Below are 25,038 nucleotides of genomic sequence, written 5' to 3' on the forward strand. Positions count from 1 at the left end.
ATTCTGTGAAGAAACTCATTGGTAGCTTGAAGGGGATGGCATTGAATCTAGAAATAACCTTGGGCAGTATGGCCATTTTCACGATATTGATTCTTCCTATCCATGAGCATGGGATGTTCTTCCATTTGTTTGTGTCCTCTTTGATTTCACTGAGCAGTGGTTTGTAGTTCTCCTTGAAGAGGTCCTTGACATCCCTTGTAAGTTGGATTCCTAGGTATTTTATTCTCTTTGAAGCAATTGTGAATGGAAGTTCATTCCTGATTTGGCTCTCTGCTTGTCTGTTACTGGTGTATAAGAATGCTTGTGATTTTTGCACATTAATTTTGTATCCTGAGACTTTGCTGAAGTTGCTTATCAGCTTAAGGAGATTTTGGGCTGAGACGATGGGGTTTTCTAAATATACAATCATGTCATCTGCAAACAGGGACTATTTGACTTCTTCTTTTCCTAACTGGATACCCTTGATTTCTTTCTCTTGCCTGATTGCCCTAGCCAGAACTTCCAACACTATGTTGAATAGGAGTGGTGAGAGAGGGCATCCCTGTCTTGTGCCAGTTTTCAAAGGGAATTTTTCCAGTTTTTGCCCATTCAGTATGATATTAGCTGTGGGTTTGTCATAAATAGCTCTTATTATTTTGAGGTACGTTCCATCAATACCGAATTTATTGAGCTTTTTTAGCATGAAGGGCTGTTGAATTTTGTCAAAGGCCTTTTCTGCATCTATTGAGATAATCATGTGGTTCTTGTCTTTGGTTCTGTTTATATGCTGGATTACGTTTATTGATTTGCGAATGTTGAACCAGCCTTGCATCCCAGGGATGAAGCCCACTTGATCATGGTGGATAAGCTTTTTGATGTGCTGCTGAATCTGGTTTGCCAGTATTTTATTGAGAATTTTTGCATCGATGTTCATCAGGGATATTGGTCTAAATTCTCATTTTTTGTTGTGTCTCTGCCAGGCTTTGGTATCAGGATGATGTTGGCCTCATAAAATGAGTTAGGGAGGATTCCATCTTTTTCTATTGATTGGAATAGTTTCAGAAGGAATGGTACCAGCTCCTCCTTGTACCTCTGGTAGAATTCAGCTGTGAATCCATCTGGTCCTGGACTTTTTTTGGTGAGTAGGCTGTTAATTGTTGCCTCAATTTCAGAGCCTGCTATTGGTCTATTCAGGGATTCAACTTCTTCCTGGTTTTACCTTGTGTTTCTGCATCCAAAATGGTAGGGCACATTTTAGAGGCCACTTCAGTTTCCATTTGGATTAGCATGGTCAGTAAACCTTGTTGAGTTTGGATGCATGCTGTTTTCCATCACTGGGTTTTGGCATGGCTCCTTGTTAGTTGAGTAGTTGATTTACCTACTTAACAATAGTGTCATTATCTTTTTGTGTAGCTCCCCAACCCATACCTTCCTTCTGAAAGAATATTTCTTTTAATCTATTTAGACTGGTAAGTATTGACTTTTCTTGTGATTTTTGTTTTTTTTTTTTGTCGTTGTTAAATACATTTTTAGCTTGTCCTAATATCTCAAGTCCTGCCTTTATTGCACCTAAGGTTCTTTTTGCCTTAGTTGGCTAGTGCTGTTTTATCCACTAAACATGTTGTTGCCATTGAGCATTTATAATGGAAATGCAACGTGAGTACCAGTTACAAACCCAACGATGTTGGGCGCTCCAAGTTAAAGTGAGAGGAGCAGTAGTTACCCCTAGATATAGTTTAGTTCGAGTATACTGTAAGGCTTCTCACATTCTCCCTGGTAACATTCCCAAGTATCCTCTGGTGATACTCTTGTCCACCAGGTAGCTCTCACTATTTGATTTCCAGCTTCATTAGAATGTTGTATAGAGCAATCACAAAAACAAAGTCCTTTGACTCCTAGGACAAGAGATACTATGGCAAGGCACATAAACTGTAGCTAAATGTCTTCTGTCATATCCAGGAGTTTGTATAGTAAGTGATCATCTGTATTCACAGTAACATAGTGATCTATTTGTAAAGTGTTAAAAATTGCCAGACCAGCCATGGAATTGGGAAGAACTTCCTGGATATCTTTCCCTAAATGGGGGCCTCTTGATAGTTTATTACACCTGAAAAACTAGTGCTATGGGCCATGGGAACATTGGACTGATTCTAAGAAGTTGATATCAGGGTTCCAGTATCTTCTTGATATTGAAAAAATGTTTGTCCTACTTTCACATCAGTTAAACAATTTCCCAGTAAGAGGAATGGGGATCAAACAAATGAGGGAGTGTTAGTAGAAATTCAGTCATGATGCAGGAAAATACAAAAAGATAAGGTATATGCAGAAGAAATTCATTGTGAGTTCAGGCCTGGCCTGGTAATTTGGGCAATGTTATCTAGTCAGCTCTTGTCTGCTTCCCATCCTCAGAGGTGTCAGGAATCTTAGAGATCTTTAATTGGAGGTCTCCAGTGGACTTATAAGTTCATTTAGTTGTTGGAGCTTTCTTTAAATGAGAAATGTGGATCCAGGAGTCAGCCTTCAAGTTTTGCTGCACAGCAATTAGTTAACAATACCTGATAGAGTCCTTTCCAGTGAGGTTCAAGTGAGTCTTTTAGTTGATGTCGTTTCCAATAAAAAAAGGTCCTTTGTCTAGACATTATGGTATTTAAGATCTTTGTCTCCCAGGAGTACACTGTAAAAAGAATCTTTTATTAATTTCTTTTGGAGAAGGAAGTTTAGTTAAGCCTTGACAATAACTGAGTATAGCACCTTTCAATAAAGTTGGTTCATATAAATTGTTATCCTGTTTCATAGGTCGACTTGTAATTATCTCGTAATTGATGTTATCCAAGAGAAGTTGCTCTTGGGTTAAGCAAAATCAGTGGAAGAGCCTTTGGCCCAGTATGAAAAGCTTTTGTTAATTTTGCCAGCTGGATCTTTATTATTCCATTTATTTGTTCCACCAATCTAGAAGACTAAGGATGGGTATGCACAATGAAAATGTTGGAAAATGGGCCAGATTTTACAAACTGAGTGGACTATATTTCTAGTAAAATGAATTCTTCTGTTGCTATGTAATTTGGAAGGAATTCCCCAAGAGGGAATTATCTGCTTCAACGATGTTTTCCTCCTGTGTGTGCCATGACTTCTGCAAGGAAATGTTTCAACTCGGTGAGAGAACGTACAAATCATAACCAGGACCTATTTATAATCCTGGGCTGGAGGTAATTGGATAAAATCCACTTGCTAGATATCAAAAGGTCTGGTGGGCAAAGGAAAATGCCCTTGATATCCGTGAAGAGACTGTCCTGGATTATGTTTAGGACAAACTGCACATTTAGCATAAGACTTATGAGTGATTGTGGGTGACTGTTTCCAGTAATACTGTTTTTTCTTAGGCAGTCATTTTCTGAGGTCCCTAGTGAGTGAGCTGACAGAAATGTTGTAATACAGGAAATTGAAATAAATTCCAAAGACAAAACAAGTCTGTTGTTGAGTCCATACTATAATTTGCAAGTGGGGGAAAGGTGTGTCTCCTTTGTTAGCCATATCTGCTTTTCCTTCTCTGAACCCTTTTCTTGAGCCACTTGGAGTTCCTTTTCAGTGGAGCTCATTAAAAATATAGCCACCTGTGTAGTTTCATCTGATATTAGTGTTAGAGCAGCCTTTGGCTGCTGCATCAACAAAATACTTTTTCTCGGAAGGGCTGAATTTGGAGTGTCCAAGAATCTTAATAATAGCCTCTTTTTTTTTTTTTTCCTGGGAATTCCTTAGTAGGGGTTTCTAAATTCTGCCTTGTCCTGGGGGTCTAAACTACTGAAGGGTCTCCCTTTGGGTCAGGATTTTCTCTAAAAGGTGCTATCAAAACTTCTGTGGGTGGAGGAGGGAATAAGGAACATGTGATCTGGGCAAAGTAGTTCTTTTTTTTTTTTTTTTTTTTGAGACAGGGTCTTGCTCTGTCACCCAGGCTGGAGTATAGTGGCATGATCACAGCTCACTGCAGCCTTGGCCTCCTGGACTTAAGCGATCCTCCTGCCTCAGCCTCCTGAGTAGCTGGGACTACAGGCACATGCCACCATGCCCAGCTTTTAAAAAATTTTTTGTAGAGACCATGTCTCACTATGTTGTGCAGGCTGGTCTCGAAATCCTGGGCTCAAGTGATCCACCCACCTCAGCCTCCCAAAGTGCTGAGATTACAGGTGTGAGCCACTGTGCCCAGCCAAGGCAGTTCTGAAAGCAAAGAATAAGAGGGCTGAAGGAGCAGGTGGAGGGGAGGAGATGAGACAGTGGGAACGTGAGACAATTTTTTCAGTCAAGGAACAGTTTCCAGGATCTTGTGGTTCACCTCCTGATGGAAGCAATTTTATCATTACTTCTTTTAGAAGCATTTAAAAACCATTGTAGTAACTATCCCATTCTTTGTGTTTAATTTTTAAGCCACTCCTTCCAGTTGTGCACGTAAATAATTCAATTTTGGGGTCTTGAATGAGCCCCATTTTGGCCAAGTTAAGCTAATTTAATTTTCAGTGATGTTGGTTCAATGAGTCAAAAAATTTATAAGATGAGGTGCCATAATTTTTAGTCACAAGCCTAGCTGGTATCTTGGAAGATGGTAACTCTCCTTCAGTAGCTTCAACTTCAGATGTCTTGTTTTAAATGTCTCTCCTCCCCTCTCTCTTGTCTGCACCAGATTAGGAATGTGTTCAGGGTCAAAAATGTGTTGCTTATGAGCTTCACTCCTCAGGCTCTTACCCCTGTGTTGGTCTGCTCACTTATGTGTTTCAGGAGAAACTCGCCTGCTATAGCAGTGAGGTGCCCTGAGCGCTAGGTGACCAGCCTATTATGAGAGTTCCCTGGAGGAGCTATTACAACTTAAGTGTTTTTCTGTTGATTGTGAAGCCCTTTGGAACCGCTGCGTGTCATGAGGAATCTCCTCTGACCCTTCCACGGGATTGTTTGTCACCTAAAAATACCTGAGGTTTGGGCTGGTGGGTGCAAGTATCCTTTATATTCAGAGCAATTTTATCTCTATTGCTCTTATACAGAATGTAAAGGATTGGTGCAAACAAAGGAGCTTTTGAAAAGAAAAACACTCTGCTAGTCAAAGAAACCACCGCAAGGTGGCCAAGCAATAGCTTGGTTTGATACGTTTTAGGGAAACATAAGACATCAGTCAGTACGTGTAACATGTGCTTTGGTTCAGTCTGGAAAGGTGGGGCAACTTGAAGCTCGAGGACAGAGTTGGGGCTTCCAGGTCATAGCTATATTCAAAGATTTTCTGACTGGCAATTGGTTGAAATAATTATTATCTAAAGACCTGGAATCAACAGAAGGGAATGTTGGGGTGAAGATAATGGGTTATGGAGACCAAGATTCTTACTTATGCAGATGAAGCTTTTAGGTAGCAGGTGTCAGAATAGATTGTAAATGTTTCGTGTCAGACTTAAAAAGTGCCAGACTCTTAATTATTTCTCCCCTGTGTCAAGGAAAAGACCTGGAAAGGGAAGGGGATTCTTTACAGAATGTAGATTTTTTTCCCCTACAGGAGACAGCTTTACTGGGCTATTTCAAAATATGTCAAAGAAATACATTTTAGGGTAAAATACAGTTTCTTTCAGGACCTGCTGTCATGTGATTCTATACTAGAATCAGATTGGAATTTGGTGTCTTACTGCTACAAATAGTTTGTTTTGTTCATCTTAAGATCTGTTTTAGCTGGAAGTGGTGAGGTGTGAGGATTGTTTGAGCTCAGTTTGAGACCAGCCTGGGCAACATAGTGAGACCCTATTTCTAAAAAAAGATTAAGAACAAAAATCTGTTTTAATGTTAATGGTTGTCAGTTGTGCCTGAATTCCAAAGGGAAGATGGTATAATGAGGCATATCTGACTCCCCTTTCCCATCATGACCTGAACTTGATTTTCAGGTTTTCTTTGGAACTCCCCTGCCTGAGAGTAGGGGTCCATCAGTCAGTTGGGAGGCACAGAATTTTGTTTTTGGTTTACAATGTATATAGGGTAAAAATACCCAGTATGCAGGTGTCTCAGGATCTGGAGAGAAATGATTGATTCTGTCCTGCATTTATGCTTCATCTGATAGGCAAGAAGGTTACAGTCAGCGAACGTTAGTGAAATGTTTAACAAATTCTAGCCTTGCAAGTGAGAGTTCATCTTTAATTTATAGGCCTGGTTTCTTTTACTTGTGTGTTCAACCTGCAGCCATCTTGAGCTGCTTTTAAAATTCTTTCAGATTTTCTTTTTCTGACAACTTTAGGTAATTGTAATTCTGAATGGATAAATGGAAGATAAACATTTGCTTATTCTTTACCTTGCTCTCACAGTTCATCCTCCCTCTCCTCTCCTAATTGTTGGATTGTTTGGTCTTTTGTTCCCTATCTGCTCATTTCTTGTTTTTGTTTTTGTTTTTGTTTTTTTAGACGGAGTCTCATTCTGATGTCCAGGATGGAGTGCAGTGGTGCGATCTGGGCTCACTGCAACCTCTGCCTCCTGGATTCAAGTGATTCTCTTGTCTCAGCCTCCAAGTAGATGGGAATACAGGCACCTGCCACCATACCTGGCTAATTTTTTTGTATTTTTAGTAGAGACAGGGTTTCACCATGTTGGCCAGGCTGGTCCCAAACTCCTGGCCTCAACTGATCTGCCCGCCTTGGCCTTCCAAAGTGCTGGGATTACAGGTGTGAGCCACTGTACCTGGCCCCTGTCTGCTCCTTTGAAGAGTGCTGGGCTACCTGATTGTCAGCCAGCTCTCAGGATGAGGATTGTCTGTCAGGTCATTACCTTGGGGAACTCCTGATGTCAGATCATTTGTCTTTCCTCTGGCTGGTCAGATGTCCTAGAGAAGGCTGCCCCATTTCTTTTTGGGAGGGGTATGCATGGCTACCCATGGCCTGGGAGTCAAGTAGGTAAAGAGGACTAGAAGATGTCTGTCAGTATTCTGGAAGTAAACTTGCTTTTAATTCTCTTGTTTTCAATATAATACCTGTGGTAGATGAGAGAAAGTGCCTACAACATTTTGCAGCATCTCCTGAACCTGGGCATGAACATGTGACTTGTTTGTCAGCCACCAAGTTCTGGGATAGCTGCTGTGCAGCAGTAGCTCACTGATAGGGTACCCTTGTCCTCAAATGTGCTTGACCATCCAGTCCTAAGACCAACGTTTGACCTTCTCTAGAGAATCAGCATGCTGTTTTGGGAGTACAGAGGGAGGACTAGAGGTATAACAAGTTTTAAATTAGCCTTTCAACCAGTCTTCTCTTTTTTTTACTCCTACTGTAACCACAATAGGTTCGTCACTTAATGCACACAGCAAATCAATACACAGAGACACTGGGTTGTAGCAGAGAAAGATTTAACCATAGGGCCACCAATCAAGGAGACAAGAGGAATCCTCAAATCCATCTCCCTGAATAGTTGTCTGGGGATTTTAAGGGTTTTGGAATAGGTTGAAGTGTGGAGATGATTGGAAAGAGTACAGGTTGAAGTCAAGGGACAGGAGATGAAGAAACAGTATTCTCATGCTGATTTTGTTCCTCTTAGGGGGGAAGAGGAGCTTCAAACTGGTTGATGTCAACTATTCAGCTGGAATTCAGGATCTGAAAAAATCATAAGCAATTCTGAAAAGCCTTATGATTCTAATTAATGTCAGAGATCCCATCTATAAGAACACTGGAGGATGCAATTAATTCTTAAAAGCCCATGACTCTAATGTCAGAAATTCTATCTATAGGAACAAGTGATCAGTGAACATACTGATACAAGTGAACATACTGATACAGGTGATCAGTATGTAGAGCTACATGACTTTTGGTTACAAGGAAGTGGGCCAAAGTGCAGCCTGATTAATGCTTAATTATAACTGTATTTCTGTTCAGAATTCATATTAACCCTGTGAGGTTGGCTTCACATCCTGAAGTTGAAAATATCCCTGCTTCCTGAAACTTTTGGGAGGTTCTGTGGTATCTTAGTTACTTCTTAGCTTTCTTTAGTACTGGCCTAGGTTTTTTGTTTCTTGTTCATGCATTTACCATTGTCTATCAGTGTTCCAGCTTTTAAAATTTGTTGCTCTTTTCTCCTCTTTGGTGAGGTTTATGCCTTTAAGAAAAAAATCCTTTATTGTAGTTTCAGAGAGGTTTTGAGAAGGAGCTGTGAAAGAAAAATAAATCTCGGGCCCCCAAATCACTAAGCCAAGGGAAAAGTCAGGCTGGGAACTATGTCAGGCAAACCTGCCTCCCGTTTTCTTTCTAAATAAGATAGCTACAAAATTAAAAAGGTACATACCTCCCTCAAAATTTGCCTACAAGGAGATTCTTTGTGGACAAAAGACAGAACTCAAAGTCATCCCTCTGAGACTCACCTGAGACAAATCCATATCTGATTGCTTCCTCTACCCTATTGTTTATGTGAAAATGCAGATATTGAGCTAGACTAAATTGTGTATTCAGTGGATATCGGCTGGAGAACTCAAAAGAATGCAGTCTTTTGTCTATTATCTACTTGTGACCCGGAAGACTCCTTCACCACGTCAAGTTGTCCTGCCTTATCAGACTGAACCTAGGTATATCTGATACATATTGATTGATGTCTCATGTCTCCCTAAAGTGTATAAAAGCAAGCTGTACCCTGACCACCTTGAGGCACATGTCAAGACCTCCTGAATTTCTGTCACAGGCACATCCTTAACCTTGGCAAAATAAACTTTCTAAATTGATTGCGACCTGTCTCAGATACCTTTTGGTTTACAGAGCTGAGCTAAATGCAGGTGTTCAAACTGCCATCTTTACCTGGAAGTTTGATCCTGTGTTTTTAAGACAGCACTCCTCACCTAACTGTGTTTTATGGTGACAATTGATAACAGTGTATCCAGACTGGAAAATGCTGGCCCATTCCAGTTAATTGGGTGGAGGAGTCATTGAGAATTCACAGGGCCTTTTAAAATTCACTTGTTCAGGTTACTTTTTGTCCCACTCAAACATAAACTTATTTTTGTGTTAAGTTTAGCCAAATACAGTCTCTGGAAATGGTGGAAAGGAAGTCAGAATGTTTTGTGGGGGCCAAGAGAAAACTTCCCCTTTGCTCTCTGAAGATTCACTGAAAATTACTGACAAAAGGCATACAAATGTGTTTGATCATTGTTTTAATGTGGCACAAGTGCCTTCAGCATGAAGATCCAAAGATCAGAGGAAACTCTTCATTTTTATGCTTAGGTTCATCAAAGTATGGACAGCCGTGTAGAGATACGATTGGACAAAAAGGATATGATTTAATGCTAGTAGATACCAGCTGAGTTGAGAAACCCAGCAAGACCCTCGGTTTAGATCCTTCCCGATCTCTGCAGCACTCCTTCCTTCTTGGTATGGGGCAGGACCGTCTTTGGAATGGGGGTCTTATGACCTACAGTCATACAAAAATAGGTGAGATAATTTCTTTATGTCTAGTTTTGGCATAGAAAGATGAGGGAGGGAGGAGGTTAGAGTAATATTGTTAAATTTTGTGAACCCCCAAAATGTGAGATAAGTCTCAGATAATTTAGAAAGTTTATATTGCCAAAGTTTAGGATATATGCCTGTGACACACTTCCGGAGGTCCTGATGACATCTGCCCAAGGTGGTCAGAGCACAGTTTGGTTTTATACATTTTAGGGAGACATGAGCCATCAGTCAACATATGCAAGATGAACATTGGTTTGGTCTGGAAAGGCGGGACAACTCGAAGCAAAGGCGGGAAGACTTGAAGCAGGGAGGGAGCTTCCAGGTCATAGGTAGGTAAGAGACAAATGGTTGCATTCTTTTGAGTTTCTGATTAGCCTTTCCAAAAGAGGCAATCACATATGCATTTATCTCAGTGAGCAGAGGGGTGACTGAATAGAATGAGAGGCAGGTTTGCCCTAAGCAATTCCCAGCTTGAGTGACTTTGGGGCCCCAGATTTATTTTCCTTTCACATTTCCCCACTTTCTTTTTAAAAGTCTTTTGGAGAAAGCATTTTAGAAGAAAATGAGTCTCTGGTTTCAGGTTTCTTCTGATCTCTCTTGGCTGGGATTGTTTATTCCTAGACAGGTAGGTCCTGAGTTTTTAGGAAAGTTCATTTTTAGCAGGTCATGAAGTCTCATGTCCTATGAAGAGAAAATAGGGGGAGGAAGGGAGAAAAACAACAACAAACAAAAGAACAATCCTGGAAAACTGATGTAGGCCACATTGCTCTAAAGTCCATACATTAGTAGACAGGTATGAAAGTGGCTTATGTATGTAAATAGGTTGCTGTTGTTTTCTTCTAAAGTTTAAGTTGTCTAGCTTCAATTTGCAGGGCTTTATGAAAGCACAGCTCAGTTTTCAGTGACTCCAAATTTGGAACAGTGGGGAAAAAAGAAGGGGAAAAAAAAAAAAGCCTGAAGACATGATTTTGTAGGGTTGTAGCCAAGAAAAATTAGAATTTGGTTCAAGTTGTAGAAAATAGTAAAATTGAAAAAACATAGGCAAGACTGGAATGTAACAACAGGTGTGCTATAGTTTTTGAAACAATTTTTCTCTGGTTTCCCATTTTTACTAAAGACAAATCATGGTAGGACTGATTTGCATTATTTTACTTGGCCTTATTATTTGTATACAGTGCAGCAAGAATGATAATTACTTTTTTTACATAGGCTTTTAAATTGGCTTTAATGGAACTTTGTTCCATAGAAGGAATCTCAGGTAAGACTCCTTTTTTTGAGCCGAGCCCATCCATTGTGGATTTGTACCATCAAATACCTATGAGCTGGATGAATTCCTTTCCTCTTGAGGTTCCAAGATAAACTTGGGCCTCCTGGGCCTGTCAGAAAGTGACATTCTTTACTTACCACAGGTCAGGAACCCTGTACTGAGACTGTGTATACAAAGGTATAAGGTCAGTTTTTCCAAGGGCCTTTTATTGGCTCCATAAGTCAGTTTGATTTCTTTATGGAAGACACACCATTCAGGTTAAAGTGTTGGTAAAATAACCAGTTTATTTAATTGTGCCTCATTACAAATACAGATTCTTATTGCACTTATGCAGATAACTGTATTGTCATAAGGTAAGAGTAGTCACAAATACTCCCCAAATTTTGTAGAAATCAGGTAGAGAAAAACAGGTATGCCCCAAATTTGGTTCATAACAGTATACTTTACTAAATTGTTAAAAGCTATAAATAGCTTAAAAGAAGTTTTTTTGACTCTGAAAAATAAAAGAAAGGTTCAGCAACGTCTTAAGCAAAACGTTAAAAAGATTACTTCAGACTTCTATTAGTTTAGTCCATGCCGTTAATTCCTGTTCTGCTTGGTATTCATGAATATTTCAGCTCTCTGAGTCCTGAAAATTTTTTCTTTATTCTGATGTTACAATCTCCAAAGTTATGAGAAACTTGTATTCAAGAGCACCTGTTAGAGTTTTGTAGCTCATTATAAAGCCACCTTCTAAAGAGGACTAAACAAGACAACAATTGTCATAGATGACAAAAAGTTTTAGGGCAGCCATAGTCAAAGACACAATTGAGAAGGAAATTTGTTACCTCTGTGGCACATAGTAATTTAACATAACACTTACAATTATTACTGATAACATACATTAAGTCATATCAGAATTATAGGAGTTTCCCATAATTTTGGAACACATACTAATAACATTTATAAAAAGCCCAGAGAAAAGCACACACTATTTCATAAATGACAATGCTTCCTGTATAATTTTTATACCAAATAAGCCAAATTATGTCATTGGATTTTAGGGAACCTGGTATCTTAAAGATTTAATTAGGTCAGAAAAAGACATAATTTATAATTTGATTTTGGAAATATTGTCAGATATAAAAGGTTTAAAACACTTGATACCACAAAAGAGGATCACCAGTCATTGTAAAAGAAGTCATTCATTTAACCAAAGTGATAACCTAAGGATTTAAATTAAAAAAAAAAAAAGTCAAAAACCTTTATTTTTTGAGAGAGGAAACTTAATTTTCCAAACAGTAAGCCCTAATAAAAACATGACACTAATTAAATTTGGTTTCCAAAATTTATAAACAGTTTATAACATTTTAATCTTGAACATAAGATATAACTTCTATAAGCCTTTTATAAACTTTATAACCTTTATTAAGGAGTTGGTTGATGCCTCAAGATAACCTTGCTAATCTGACACAGGTGCCCATATGCTGGTCTTGCATCAGTGTGCTTGTGACATTAATGATTTATTTATAGTGAAACTGAACTTATTTTATCTCTCAAAATTGGCCCTGACAATCTCACACACCCACCTCTTCCATGATAGTCCCTTGGCCTTGAGGAGTTGAATAACTTTAATTTCTGGCCTGTGTCTCAGTAATGCAGTTTATTTTGATTGACATCTTATATGAGATCTGATGATGAGGCTTTAATTGCTGTCAGTATTTAAGATTTCACAAGACTTGGTATCCTTTTCAGACTCAGGAGTCAAAGCCCTGTAACTTAATGTTACAAGAACTTTAAAAGCACATACAAAAAGATACATGGATGTAATAACCTTAATTAAAAAAAAATTTAGTCTCAGTTTTTTTCCTAAGCAAACCAAAGCTTAATGCCGTAGGAATTATTTCCATAAAATGTAAAATCTGTTAGGCCAGTTACAGAATATTATGTTGGAAGAAAACATTTCCTTTAGACCTTTAAGAAATTATTGTTAGCATCAGGCCACAACAAATAGAACTTGAGGGAAAAAAACTTATATGAGCTGAAAATGAGTTGGAGAGCATTACTTTGCTCCTTTTAAAAGGGGAGAGAAAACTGAAAATGGTGAGATGCAATAAATGTCAAACTTCTAAAACAAAATTAAAAAAAATTAAATTATTTTAAAATACATTATTAAATATATTTTAAATATATATTATTTAAATACATAGAAATATATTTAATAGTTATGAGATACCATCTCACACTGGTTAGAGTGGCCATCATTAAAAAGTCAGGAAACAACAGATGCTGGAGAGGATGTGGAGAAATAGGAATGCTTTTACATTGTTGGTGGGAGTGTAAATTAGTTCAACCATTGTGGAAGACAGTGTGGCAATTCCTCAAGGATCTAGAACCAGAAATACCATTTCACCCAACAATCCCATTACCGGGAATATACCCCAAGGATTATAAATCATTGTACTATAAAGACACAGGCACACGTATGTTTATTGCGGCACTATTCACAATAGCAAAGACTTGGAACCAACCCAAATGCCCATCAATGATAGACTGGATGAAGAAAATGTGGCACATATACACCATGGAATACTATGCAGCCATAAAAAAGGATGAGTTCATGTCTTTTGCATGGACATGGATGAAGCTGGAAAACATCATTCTTAGCAAACTAACACAAGAACAGAAAACCAAACACTGCTTGTTCTCACTCGTAAGTGGGAGTTGAACAGTGAAAACACATGGACACAGGGAGGGGAACATCACACATTGGAGCCTGTCAGCAGGTGAGGGGCTAGGAGAGGAATAGCATTAGGAGAAATACCCGATGTAGATGATGGGTTGATGGGTGCAGCAAACCACCATGCCATGTATATACCTATGTAACAAACCTGCACGTTCTGCACATGTATTCCAGAGCTTTAAGTATAATAAAAAAAGAAAAACATTTAATAATTATACTTTAATATACATAAATATATTAATGTAATTATATTTTATAAATATATTAATATAATTGTATTTTAATATAATTAGTATAACTAATACATGGTACAACATATTAGTATATTTTATTACTATAAATAATATATATATATACAAACACACACACACGCACATGTATGTTTATTGCAGCACTATTCACAATAGCAAAGACTTGGAACCAGCCCAAATGCCCATCGGTGATAGACTGGATAAAGGAAATGCAGCGCATATACACCATGGAATGCAGCCATAAGAAATGATGAGTTCATATAATATATATTATATAATTATAATTATGTATTGAAACATGATTATGTATTAATAACATTAAATATATCTTTACATATATTTATTTTAAAACATAATAAAAATCTCTAATTATTAAGAGTAAATCCCTTAAGAAATCAATCCCTTACTGTTCTAATAAATTCTTTAGTATATAAATGGCTTTTTAAAATAGCAAACCCAATCTCCAAAAAGACCATTATCATTTCCCTTTAATTATAGACAGCTTGATCATATAAAATTTTTTTTTTTTTTAAATCCTTTTATTGTGCCTTAGACTCCTCATGACATGCTTGGACTTTCTGGTTTGTCCTGAACATACCTTTTTCTTAACCAGTCATTTTATTCTAGGTCCAAATTAACCATACAATATTTTTTCTCATATAAAATTATTTCTCTTTAAGCTTTTTCACCAAAAAATACCCCTTTATTTCTATTGCTTTCTTTACATCTCTCTTATTTTGTGGTTCCTTTTACTTTGTTTTATACATAACCTTTAAAAAAGCTTTGAATCAGACAAAAAGTGTTCATCTTTTTAAGGACACTTTTTTTAGAAAGAATATTTTCCTACAATATATTTTTATTGGAAAATATCCAAATAATGAAATATCTATAATTTAATATAACTTTTGATTCTAAATTATGACAAGTTTGTCTACAAGTATTTGTCGCATTACATTGACTTATTTTAATTGTTTATCTAGATTATGAAAAGTTTGGTAGTCATTATTTAAAGTTACGAAACTCTCCATTGCAAAATTCTGAGACAGTGAAGAAGATAGGACCAAACTGACTCCATCTTGCTTCTACCTTTACGTTGTCCTTGTTCATTACTGGTCTTTGGGAGGAATTTAGTTTGGACTTTAGCTTTGAAACAAAGACGATAACAGTCCTTTGTCTCATCTGCCATTATACAAGCCATGGTCAAATCTTCTCTGTACTGTACAAGGTAATCTCTGGTACCCCACAGCGAAAGAGTTCAGGTCACGCAATACAGGAAAACAGAACTTTAGACCTAAGAAGAATCTGCCCATGACTCTTGAATCTCCACAGAGAAAACAGAACACCCCAACTGTAGTGAGTGGCACCTTTGTTCTGAATTCTTTAAAGGGGTTCAAGTCATTATAAACATCTAGACTTTTTTTGGTACTGCAGATGGCCAAGGGGAAAGGAGAAGTATAGGGTGGAAGAAAAGTAAATGAAAGAACTTTTTTTTTTTTTTTTTTTTTTTTAAAGACAGGAAGCAAACACAGAAACCAAGTGCATAGTTTTTTTGTTTGTTTGTTTTTCCCTCTTTTGCAGCTGTGAGGAACTTTAGCCAAAGTAGAAAGGGTTTGTTACTCATAATTTGGAATTCTTACTTGGATTTGATCAAGTCAGGTAGAGTTGGTCAAATCTGTTGGGAGAAAGACTGCAACAAACAACAACAAAAATGCTGACAATATGAACACTGAGTGCTCTAATGGTAAGGAGAAATTAAAACCAACTGGTTGTTAAACTTTAGACAAGATAAAACCCCAATTCACCTACTTACCTAGGGATGGGTTTCAGGCTAAAGACTGCTTTCTACTGCCCTAGAAGCAGGAGGAAAAAAACCAAAAAAACTTGAACTCATATTCCCTGCTGGGAGCGAGCTCAAACTCCATAAAGGAGTTACCTGCCTTCCATCGTCATGGAACAGAAAATCTTGCCTGCCTTGCCTTCCTTGCTGGAAGCAAGTAAAACTCCAAAAAAAAAAGAAAAAAAAAAAAAAAGAGGGATGAGTTGTACAGCAAAATAAACTTTAGATTTTGACCAGATTTGGGGAGATCAGGGATTCTCGGGAGGGTGTACTCCCAGACCTCAGCAAATTGTCCTGTTGGTTTGAGCCATAAAATTAGCTCATGCTGGTCCCAGGCACTGATAGGAGATTTGTCAAAGGTCAGGGGCACTTCCACTCAGAATCCTCTGTGGTTACCAAAATGTCAACCCTGAAAATCTGAGACAGGTTTCAGTTAATTTAGAAAGTTTGTATTGCCAAAGTTGAGGGCACGTGGCTGTGACACGCCTCAGGAGGTCCTGATGACATGTGCCCAAGGTGGTCAGAGCACAGTTTGGCTTTGTATATTTTAGGGAGACATGAGGTGTTAATCAGTATATGCAAGATGAACATTGGTTTGGTCTGGAAAGGTGGGACAACTCAAGCAAAGGTGGGAAGACTTGAAGCTGGAAGGGGGCTTCCAGGTCATAAGTATATAAGAGACAAATGGTTGCATTCTTTTGAGCATCTAATTAGCCTTTCCAAAGGAGGCAATCAGATATGCATTTATCACAGTGAGCAGAGGGATGACTTTGAATAGAGTGGGAGGCAGGTTTGCTCTAAGCAGTTCTCAGCTGGAGTGGTTATGGGGCCTCAGGATTTATTTTCCTTTCACAGTTTTATGTCTGGCTTTGGGGAAAGAGAAAAGGAAAGTGGTTGTGGTTTCTGTGACCTGCCTCGGGGAGGAGGGATTCTAGTTTCTATGGCTATCCTGAGGAGAGCATGAGGGGCCAGAGCCAGGAGGGCAGAATAAATTGAAAGGAACTTTTGCTTCTGAAGATGTTTCTTTCTTTTTTCTTTCTTTTCTTTCTTTCTTTTTTTGTTTTATTTTGTTTTGTTTTTTTTTGAAACAGAGTCTCACTCTGTCACCCAGGCTGGAGTGCAGTGGAGTGATCTTGGCTCACTTCAACCTCCACCTCCCAGGTTCAAGTGATTCTTATGCTTCAGCCTCCCTAGTAGATGAGATTACAAACATACGGCACCACACCCAGCTAATTTTTTTTATTTTTAGTAGAGATGGGGTATCACCATGTTGGCCAAGCTGATCTCGAACTCCCAATCTCAGATGATCCACCCACCTGTGCCTCCCAAAGTGCTGGGATTATAGGAGTGAACCACCATGCCCGGCAGCTCCTGAGGATGTTTCTGAGGCTTTTATTTTGGGATATCCTGAGCCCCAACAGATTCATGCCCTACTTTTTAAATAAGTAAACCTGTAGGGATTTAAATGATTTTGGTGGATTTGGTGGATTAAAATTAAAGTTCTTTAATTTTAAAGGTAGAAGGTAAAGAAGAAGATAAAGCACTTGAAAGCCAGAACTGGTTTAAACCAAAAACAGCATTTATTGCTCACTCTGCCTTCTGTTTTACCTTGATTGGGTAGTAGAAGGGAAAATGTTTACGCTTCTACTATGTAAGCACCATAAAACCTGAAAACACATTTTGTGAAATAATAGAACTACAAATTCAGGTTTTATTGTCAAAGTAAGGGAAAACAAAAGTACCGGTAGCCTGCCAAGTGCCACTGTCCCTAATCACAAGAGACATTTAGAAGTACCAGCTCTGGGGTTTGCTTTTTGCCTTTCTTCAGAATCACAAGCTAATCATTAGCTTTCCTGCTCCTTGCACTTTCCAGAACCCTGACCAGAAGATGCAGGCAGGGGTGTTTACTCTACACACTCTGGAGACCCTTTTGCTTCCCGGTAGAAGCTTCTGGTGTCTAGCAGATGCAGATCTCAGTGGAGCACCAGAGGCTGCATATGCTCACTGAGCCAGTAGTGGGTCAAAACCCTCATGCTGGTTGTTAAACTCCATGCATCAGTTTGCCAAGGCTTCCATAACAGGGTTCCACAGACTGAGTAGCTTAAAAAAAAACCAGAAATGTATTGTCTGAGAGTTCTGGAGGCTAGAACTCTGAGATAAAGGTGTTGGCAGAATTGGTTCTCTGAGACTGTGAAGGAGAATCTGTTCTGTGCTTTCCTCCTAACTCTCTCGATGGGTTGCTGATATCCTTTGGTGTTCCTTGGCTTGTAGGTCCATCCCCCTGATCTCTGCCTGCACGTTCACATGTTGTTCTCCCTGTGGGCCTATTTGTTTCTGTGTAAAATTTCCGCTTTTAATAAGGACACCAGTTATATTGATTTAGAGCTTACTCTAATGGCCTCATTTGAATTTGATTACCTCTCTAAAGACCCTGTCTCCATAAAACGTCCCATTCTGAAGTACTGAGGCTTAGAACTCCCATAGATCTTTTTTGGGGGGAACACAATTCAACCTAACATTCAGGAAGGATGAGGCTCACACTGTTTATAATCAACTTCTCTGTAGAGCTGCTGGACCACTCCTGCAGGGAGGCAAGTCACAGATGGGGAGAAGGGAGAGTTGGAGAGCTTGCTGATGGGAACAGGCTTAAAGTGTTCTGTCCTAGTGCGATCTTGAAGTCATTGCACAGGGGCCCAGACTTCAGTTGTCCATTTTAACAAACTGGCAGAATTTCTGAGACCCGTGTTGTGAATTGGGGCACAGAACTGTTTTAAGGGAGTACAGATGTTTCTCTTGTGTTGTTGCTTATTGTCTTTCGGGGAAGATGGGAGAGTCTCAGGGCTTGCAGAGGTGGAGGGTGGAGTATGGGGGTATGCAGGGGAATCACAGAGGGCCTCCCAGCTGCAGAAATAGACAGTGCTTACTGACCAGGCCGTTTTCATGTGCCAGGCTTTGGTCAGGTACTAGGCTGGGTGGCTGGTGGTTGTGGTGAGGTGTAACTCAGTTGGTTGTGGGGATCATTTAAGGCAAGCTTGTCCAACCTGTGGCCCAAGATGGCTTTGAATGTGGTCCAACACAAGTTCATAAACTTTCTTAAAACATTTTTTTTTGTGAAAAAATTTTTTTTTTTAAGCTCACCAGCTATTGGTAGTGCTAGTTAGTGTATTTTATGTGTGGCGCAAGACAATTCTTCCAATGTGATCCAGGGAAACCAAAAGGCTGGACACCCCTGATTTAAGGTATATACATTTATATAAGAATATAGAGGCCCTTGTGCATGGAGAGTGTGTGTTAACTATCTTCAGTGTCTGGTGTGGTGCCTGGCACTCCACAAATGTTCAAAGAATTAATGCTACATTCACATATGCAATATTGTATAAGTATATGGTAGAGAAGAAGTGGAGATAATGTGCCTTTTAGGGGAAGGAGAGCCAACTCCTTGTCTAGGACATGACACCTATTTTTAAAATATCCTTATCAGTTAGCAGTGTGGTTTTTGTTTGTTAGTTTTGTTTTTGAGACAGAGTATTGCCTTGTCGCCCAGGCTGGAGTGCAGTGGCACTATCTCGGCTCACAGCCACCCTCCACCTCCTGGTCTCAGGTGATCCTCCTACCTCAGTCTCCTGAGTAGCTGGGATTACAGGTACACACCATCATGCCCAGCTAATTTTTGTATTTTTAGTAGAGATGGGGTTTCACCATATTGGTCAGGCCGGTCTTGAACTCCTGGCCTCAACTGATCCACCTACCTTGGCCTCCGAAGGTGCTGGGATTACAGGCATGAGCCACCCTGCATGGCTGTTAGCAAAGCGATGTGTTAATGATTGGTTTAATACCCCGTGTGTGTGTGTGCACGCATGTGTGCATGCGTGTGCGTGTGTGTGTGCGCGCTTGCGTGCGTGTGTGTGTGTGTGAGAGAGAGAGAGGAGCATGCCACTCTACACCCTTACCCCTGCCCTCCTTCTGCAGCATTCTTTATAAACTAATTTCAGAGGTGTCATGTCATCACCTCCGCTTTGTGCCATTGGTCACTCACACAGACCAACTCTGGGACAGTGGGAAGTGATGACCCAAAGGGATGAATATCAGGAAGTGAGGATTATTGGGGCCATCTAAGAGGTCACTTTCCAATGTTTTTATAGTCTCAGATCTGAAGTTAGGATGGTTTCTCTAATACTACTTTTACTTTTTTAAACTTAAAAGTTCAGGGATACATGTGCAGGTTTGTTATATAGGTAAACTCATGTTGTGGGGGTTTGTTGTACAGATTATTTTGTCACCGAGGTATTCAGCCCAGTACCCATTAGTTATTTTCCCTGATCCTCTCCTTCCTCCCACCCTCCACCCTCTGTCCTTCAGTCAGCCCCAGCGTGTATTGTTGCCCTCTATTAGCTCCCACTTACAAGTGAGAACATGTGGTATTTGGTTTTCTGTTCCTGCGCTAGTTTGCTAAGGATAATGGCCTCTGGCTCCATCCATGTTCCTGAAAAGGACATGATCTCTCTTTCTTTTTGTTTTTAATGACTGCATAGTTCTAATAGTACTTTTGGAGAAATCTAAGAATTAAGAAATAATCTAGCAATACTATTTTTGCTGTTTTCCTTTACAGTATATATTTCTCTTTAATAAGTACAAAATCATAAGCTTTTTTTGAACTTGCTTATTCAGCTGGCATTTTATATTATCTTTTTATTATGGAAAATTTCAAAGTTTAGAAAGGAGAGAGAACTATAAAATTAACTTCCATGTACTCAGCACCCAGTTTCAATAATTATCAATTCACAGCCAATCCTGTTTCATCCATACCTAAATATCCTCCTGACTCTTGTTAGTTAGAAACAAATTCCAGGCATAATATTTCATTGTGTGTATTTCATATGTCTCTCTGAAAAATAGGGAGTCTTTTAAACATCACAATACTAAAAAAAAAAGCAATAATTTCTAATAACATCAATACTTTTTAATAACATCATATCTGGGGTTCAGAGTTTTTTTATTGTCTTATCCTTTAAAAATATATTTTTTAGTTTGTTTGAATTTGGCTCCAACATTACGGTTTTCAAGATCTTTATGTTTTAGTCTTAGAGTCTTAGGATTTTAGATGAGAAAGTTGACTTTGGTCATTTCATCTGTCCCTACTTTTTTATAGATGAGAAAAATTGCCAAGGGTCACAGAGCTGGCTCATTTAAGATTGGAACCTGGACCTTCTGATTCTTAATCTCAGGTGCTTTTTGTTTTAAGAAACCTTTGGTTTCTGTGCATTATAAACAATGACATGAACATAAACCCACATCGCTAGGACTTGGGCGTTCAAACATGAAGGTTTGAGGTTCCTTTATTCCAGCTACGAATCCTGCTCAGAGTCATGTGTTGGCTGTAACCAGTGTTCTCCCCTTTTGTCACCTTTTTGAAAAGATTAGCTCTGAAGCATGACTATGAAGTCAATGGTGCTGACTTTTTCACAGACATCCTAAATCTTTCCCAGTCTAGTGTGCTAAATTTGCTGACTTCCTCACTTAGTCTTTTTGGTTTCTGGCATTTTTATTTTATTTTATTTTATTTTATTTTATTTTATTTTATTTTTTTTTTTTTGAGACGGAGTCTTGCTCTGCCACCCAGGCTGGAGTGCAGTGGCCCCATCTCAGCTCACTGCAAGCTCCGCCTCCCGGGTTTACGCCATTCTCCTGCCTCAGCCTCCCGAGTAGCTGGGACTACAGGCGCCCGCCTCGTCGCCCGGCTAGTTTTTTGTATTTTTAAGTAGAGACAGGGTTTCACCGTATTAGCCAGGATGGTCTCGATCTCCTGACCTCGTGATCCGCCCGTCTCGGCCTCCCAAAGTGCTGGGATTACAGGCTTGAGCCACCGCGCCCTGGCCGGTTTCTGGCATTTTTAAATGTATATATTCTGTTCCTCATATTTACTTAACAGCGTGGGCTGGAAACCACTCCGTGTCCATTCATAGTGATCTTCCTCAGTCTGTTTTTATACCATTGGATTGTTTTAAAAGCTTTTCTAAAATGTTATGGATTTGGTTCTATGTTAGGAACTTTTTGTCGCACTTGTTTTGCCAGAAGCTTTAGGATGCCATGGCATTCTCTTTCGTCACAAGTCACTGAGGGGGAGATCTTAGCTTCGCATTGGAACAGGGTCTTTGCTGCGCTGAGGGGGAGCTCTTAGCTTCACATTGGAACAGGGTCTTTGCTGCGCTGAGGAGGAGCTCTTAGCTTAGCAGTGGAACAGGGTCTTTGCTGCGCTGAGGAGGAGCTCTTAGCTTAGCAGTGGAACAGGGTCTTTGCTGCGCTGAGGAGGAGCTCTTAGCTTCACATTGGAACAGGGTCTTTGCTGCGCTGAGGGGGAGCTCTTAGCTTAGCAGTGGAACAGGGTCTTTGCTGCGCTGAGGAGGAGCTCTTAGCTTCACATTGGAACAGGGTCTTTGCTGCGCTGAGGAGGAGCTCTTAGCTTCACATTGGAACAGGGTCTTTGCTGCGCTGAGGAGGAGCTCTTAGCTTAGCAGTGGAACAGGGTCTTTGCTGCGCTGAGGAGGAGCTCTTAGCTTCACATTGGAACAGGGTCTTTGCTGCGCTGAGGAGGAGCTCTTAGCTTAGCAGTGGAACAGGGTCTTTGCTGCGCTGAGGAGGAGCTCTTAGCTTCACATTGGAACAGGGTCTTTGCTGCGCTGAGGAGGAGCTCTTAGCTTAGCAGTGGAACAGGGTCTTTGCTGCGCTGAGGAGGAGCTCTTAGCTTCACATTGGAACAGGGTCTTTGCTGCGCTGAGGAGGAGCTCTTAGCTTCGCATTGGAACAGGGTCTTTGCTGCGCTGAGGAGGAACTCTTAGCTTAGCAGTGGAACAGGGTCTTTGCTGCGCTGAGGAGGAGCTCTTAGCTTCACATTGGAACAGGGTCTTTGCTGCGCTGAGGAGGAGCTCTTAGCTTCGCATTGGAACAGGGTCTTTGCTGCGCTGTTTGCCTTTGTCCAGCTCCCAGGTTGGATCAGCAGTTAGTTTTGCCATTCATGGGGCTAGATCTCGTAGCTCTTGGTGGGCCATGCTGGGCTTTGGGAGCGAGCTTGGGCAGGACTTGGGACACTTAAATCCAGAAGAATTCTGAGAATCCTTGCCATGAACTTAGGTAAATGTTCGTGTTTGCTCTTCCCTGTCACCCGCAGGCCCACCAGCTCATCCTGCAGTATGGCTTGACCCTCAGTGACCTGGATCAACACCCAGAGGTAAGATCGCCACTCAGAGGGAGACCACTGAGTATTTCTCTCTGCTTTTTTGTGGCTGTCACTTGTTCGTGGGCTCCAGATATCTTGTCAAATCTAGGGAAGATGTCAGTTAGTTGTACCAAGTTTTCTCCTGGGACCTTGAGTATTAATTTTGGCTGAGGTCACAAGTGCCGAGGTGGTTCCTTTCCACCACATTCCTTGTGGTTTAACCTCGAGGGCTCAGTGTGAACGTAGTGAAGGGAAGTGGGCAAGCCCAGGGCTGCATCCAGGGCTTCCTGAGGTCTTTGCGTAGGTATAAGAGTGAGCCAGCTCATGGAGCTTGACACTAAGTGGAAATAAGGAAGAATCATCTGAGGCAGCCATGGACATTTGAAAACATTAAAATTAAGTTTTGTGGTAAAGACTAACACGGGGCAGTCCAGGGGAGACTGACGTTGATGAGGGTGAGCAGCGTCACACACCCTAGCTGGCATTTTTTGAGTCATTATTATGTACCAGCTTTTGTGCTGAGTGCTGTACCTGTATTAAACTTTCATCTCCAGTATTCATGAAGATAGGATACCATAATTTTCCCATTTTATAGATATGAAAAAGGCACAGAGAGGGTAAGTCATATGGCTAATGCCACAGTTTTTTTAAGTGGCAGAATCAGAATTTGAACTCAGGCACATCTATTCTAGACTAATGCTAGTTTGAGTTTTTTGGGAAGAGGTGAAGTTTGAATTGGACTGTAAAAGCCAGGTGGCAAGGGCAGGAGAGAACATTCCAGAGGATGGTAGATGGGAACCACAGGAACAGCTCCACATGGGCAAATGGACACTACTCAGACTGGCTGGGGTGATAGGACAGAGTGAGTGTACTGCGTTGGTGCATAGTAGGGAGAGGGAAAGCAAAGCTGGATAGGAAAAGTGGGGTGGTTTTAAGGCACCTGGAAAACCAGGCGGGGGATTGAGACTTGGTGGTGATCTAGTAGCCCATGTTTCTGTCATACACATGGGCCTCACAGGGGTTAGTAAGAACTATGGGAAGGACTTGGAGATTTCTAGGGGCAGAGCCAGGGGCACAGGCTGATCATGTGTTCAGCAGCTGTGAAGAGAGTGGTTTGGGCTAAAGGTGGGACAGGAGCCCAGACAGAAAAGGTTGCCACTTTCCATACCCCTGAGAATTGCCACAGTGCAGCCTGACTCGGGTTAATGCAGGCTTGCAGAGAGCAGTGCTGACTGTAACTTCAGACAAAGAAGGCTGGAGTCTGTAAAAGCCTGGAAGCAGGCATGACCCATATGGAACTGTATTTTTTATACCTGTGCCATGCCAGCCATGCCAGGCAACTTAGTAACTGCACCATGAATAGAATTTGTACCCTGCATACTGCTTGCTGTTTTTAAAAATATACTTGGGGTTCCTACGTTGTCCATGCGGATACCGTGAGTGGTGAGAAATGTGTAACTTTCTTGATTTTTGATTTTTGAAAGCTAGATGAACCCATTTGCCCCTCAACTGCTTTGGGGGCTTGTGGTAGAGCTTCCTAATAGAGGGAACGGGCAAGCCCAGACAAGTGGGGTCTTAGTGGCAATGCCCCAGATAATTTCCAGTTTGGGAACACGTCAACTTTCTTATGTGTCTCTTCATTTGATCTTCATGTCCACTTGAACTTGCCTGTGAGGTTGCTCACAGTACAGAGACTTCTGAATCCGTTTTTTTTGTTTGTTTTTTGCACTTTCTCATCCCCAGTGGAATTTAGTAGCACAGATATTACTGAATTGACCCTTTGGTTGGACAAGATTCATTGTAATGTCTAAGATTTTTTATTCCCCCACCAAAAACCAATTTTTGCCTCTTGGGGGAGGTGATAGCACCCACACTGAGAACACGTGTTCTAAATAGTGCCAGCTTGTCCACAGAGAAGCCCATCAATGAGAAAAGGGAACATAGTCTTGTGGGTAAGAACTGTACCCCCGTTAGAGTCCCAAGTCCTGTGCTGTTTCCCTTTGATCCTAGTGGAGCGCCTTAATCTCTTGTAGCTCAATTTCTTGATTTGTTAAATGGGAGTACTGGAATTAGCTCACAGGGCTGCTGAGTATCTGAGGAGCTATTGCATGCTCAGGCAATTAGCACAGAGCCTCCCCTCGAGTGGTTTTTGTATCTTTACCTTCCCCCCGATACAGATCGACCTTGCCATCGATGGTGCTGATGAAGTAGATGCTGATCTCAATCTCATCAAGGGCGGCGGGTGAGTATGGTGGGGGCTTCTGTGCTAAAGAGTATCTGCCAGTTAATCCTTAGCAAAGCAAGATGGATACAGAATAAACAAATTGCCACTGTGACGTAT

At 40.4% G+C, this 25,038-nt stretch overlaps 1 protein-coding gene across 3 annotated transcripts in view; it reads left to right on the forward strand.

Annotated features, from left to right (window-relative positions):
- RPIA (ribose 5-phosphate isomerase A) overlaps positions 1–25,038 on the forward strand; it is a 62,252-nt gene that overhangs the window by 14,809 nt on the left and 22,405 nt on the right. For all 3 annotated transcript variants that reach the window (XM_030921460.1, XM_030921462.1, XM_030921461.1), the window contains exons 4-5: positions 22,650–22,709; positions 24,875–24,939. In XM_030921460.1, the coding sequence (XP_030777320.1) occupies positions 22,650–22,709; positions 24,875–24,939 (125 nt within the window). The remainder of the gene's footprint in view (positions 1–22,649; positions 22,710–24,874; positions 24,940–25,038) is intronic.

This window comes from Rhinopithecus roxellana, chromosome 17 (genome assembly GCF_007565055.1).
Source record: "Rhinopithecus roxellana isolate Shanxi Qingling chromosome 17, ASM756505v1, whole genome shotgun sequence".
Lineage (NCBI taxonomy): Eukaryota > Metazoa > Chordata > Mammalia > Primates > Cercopithecidae > Rhinopithecus > Rhinopithecus roxellana.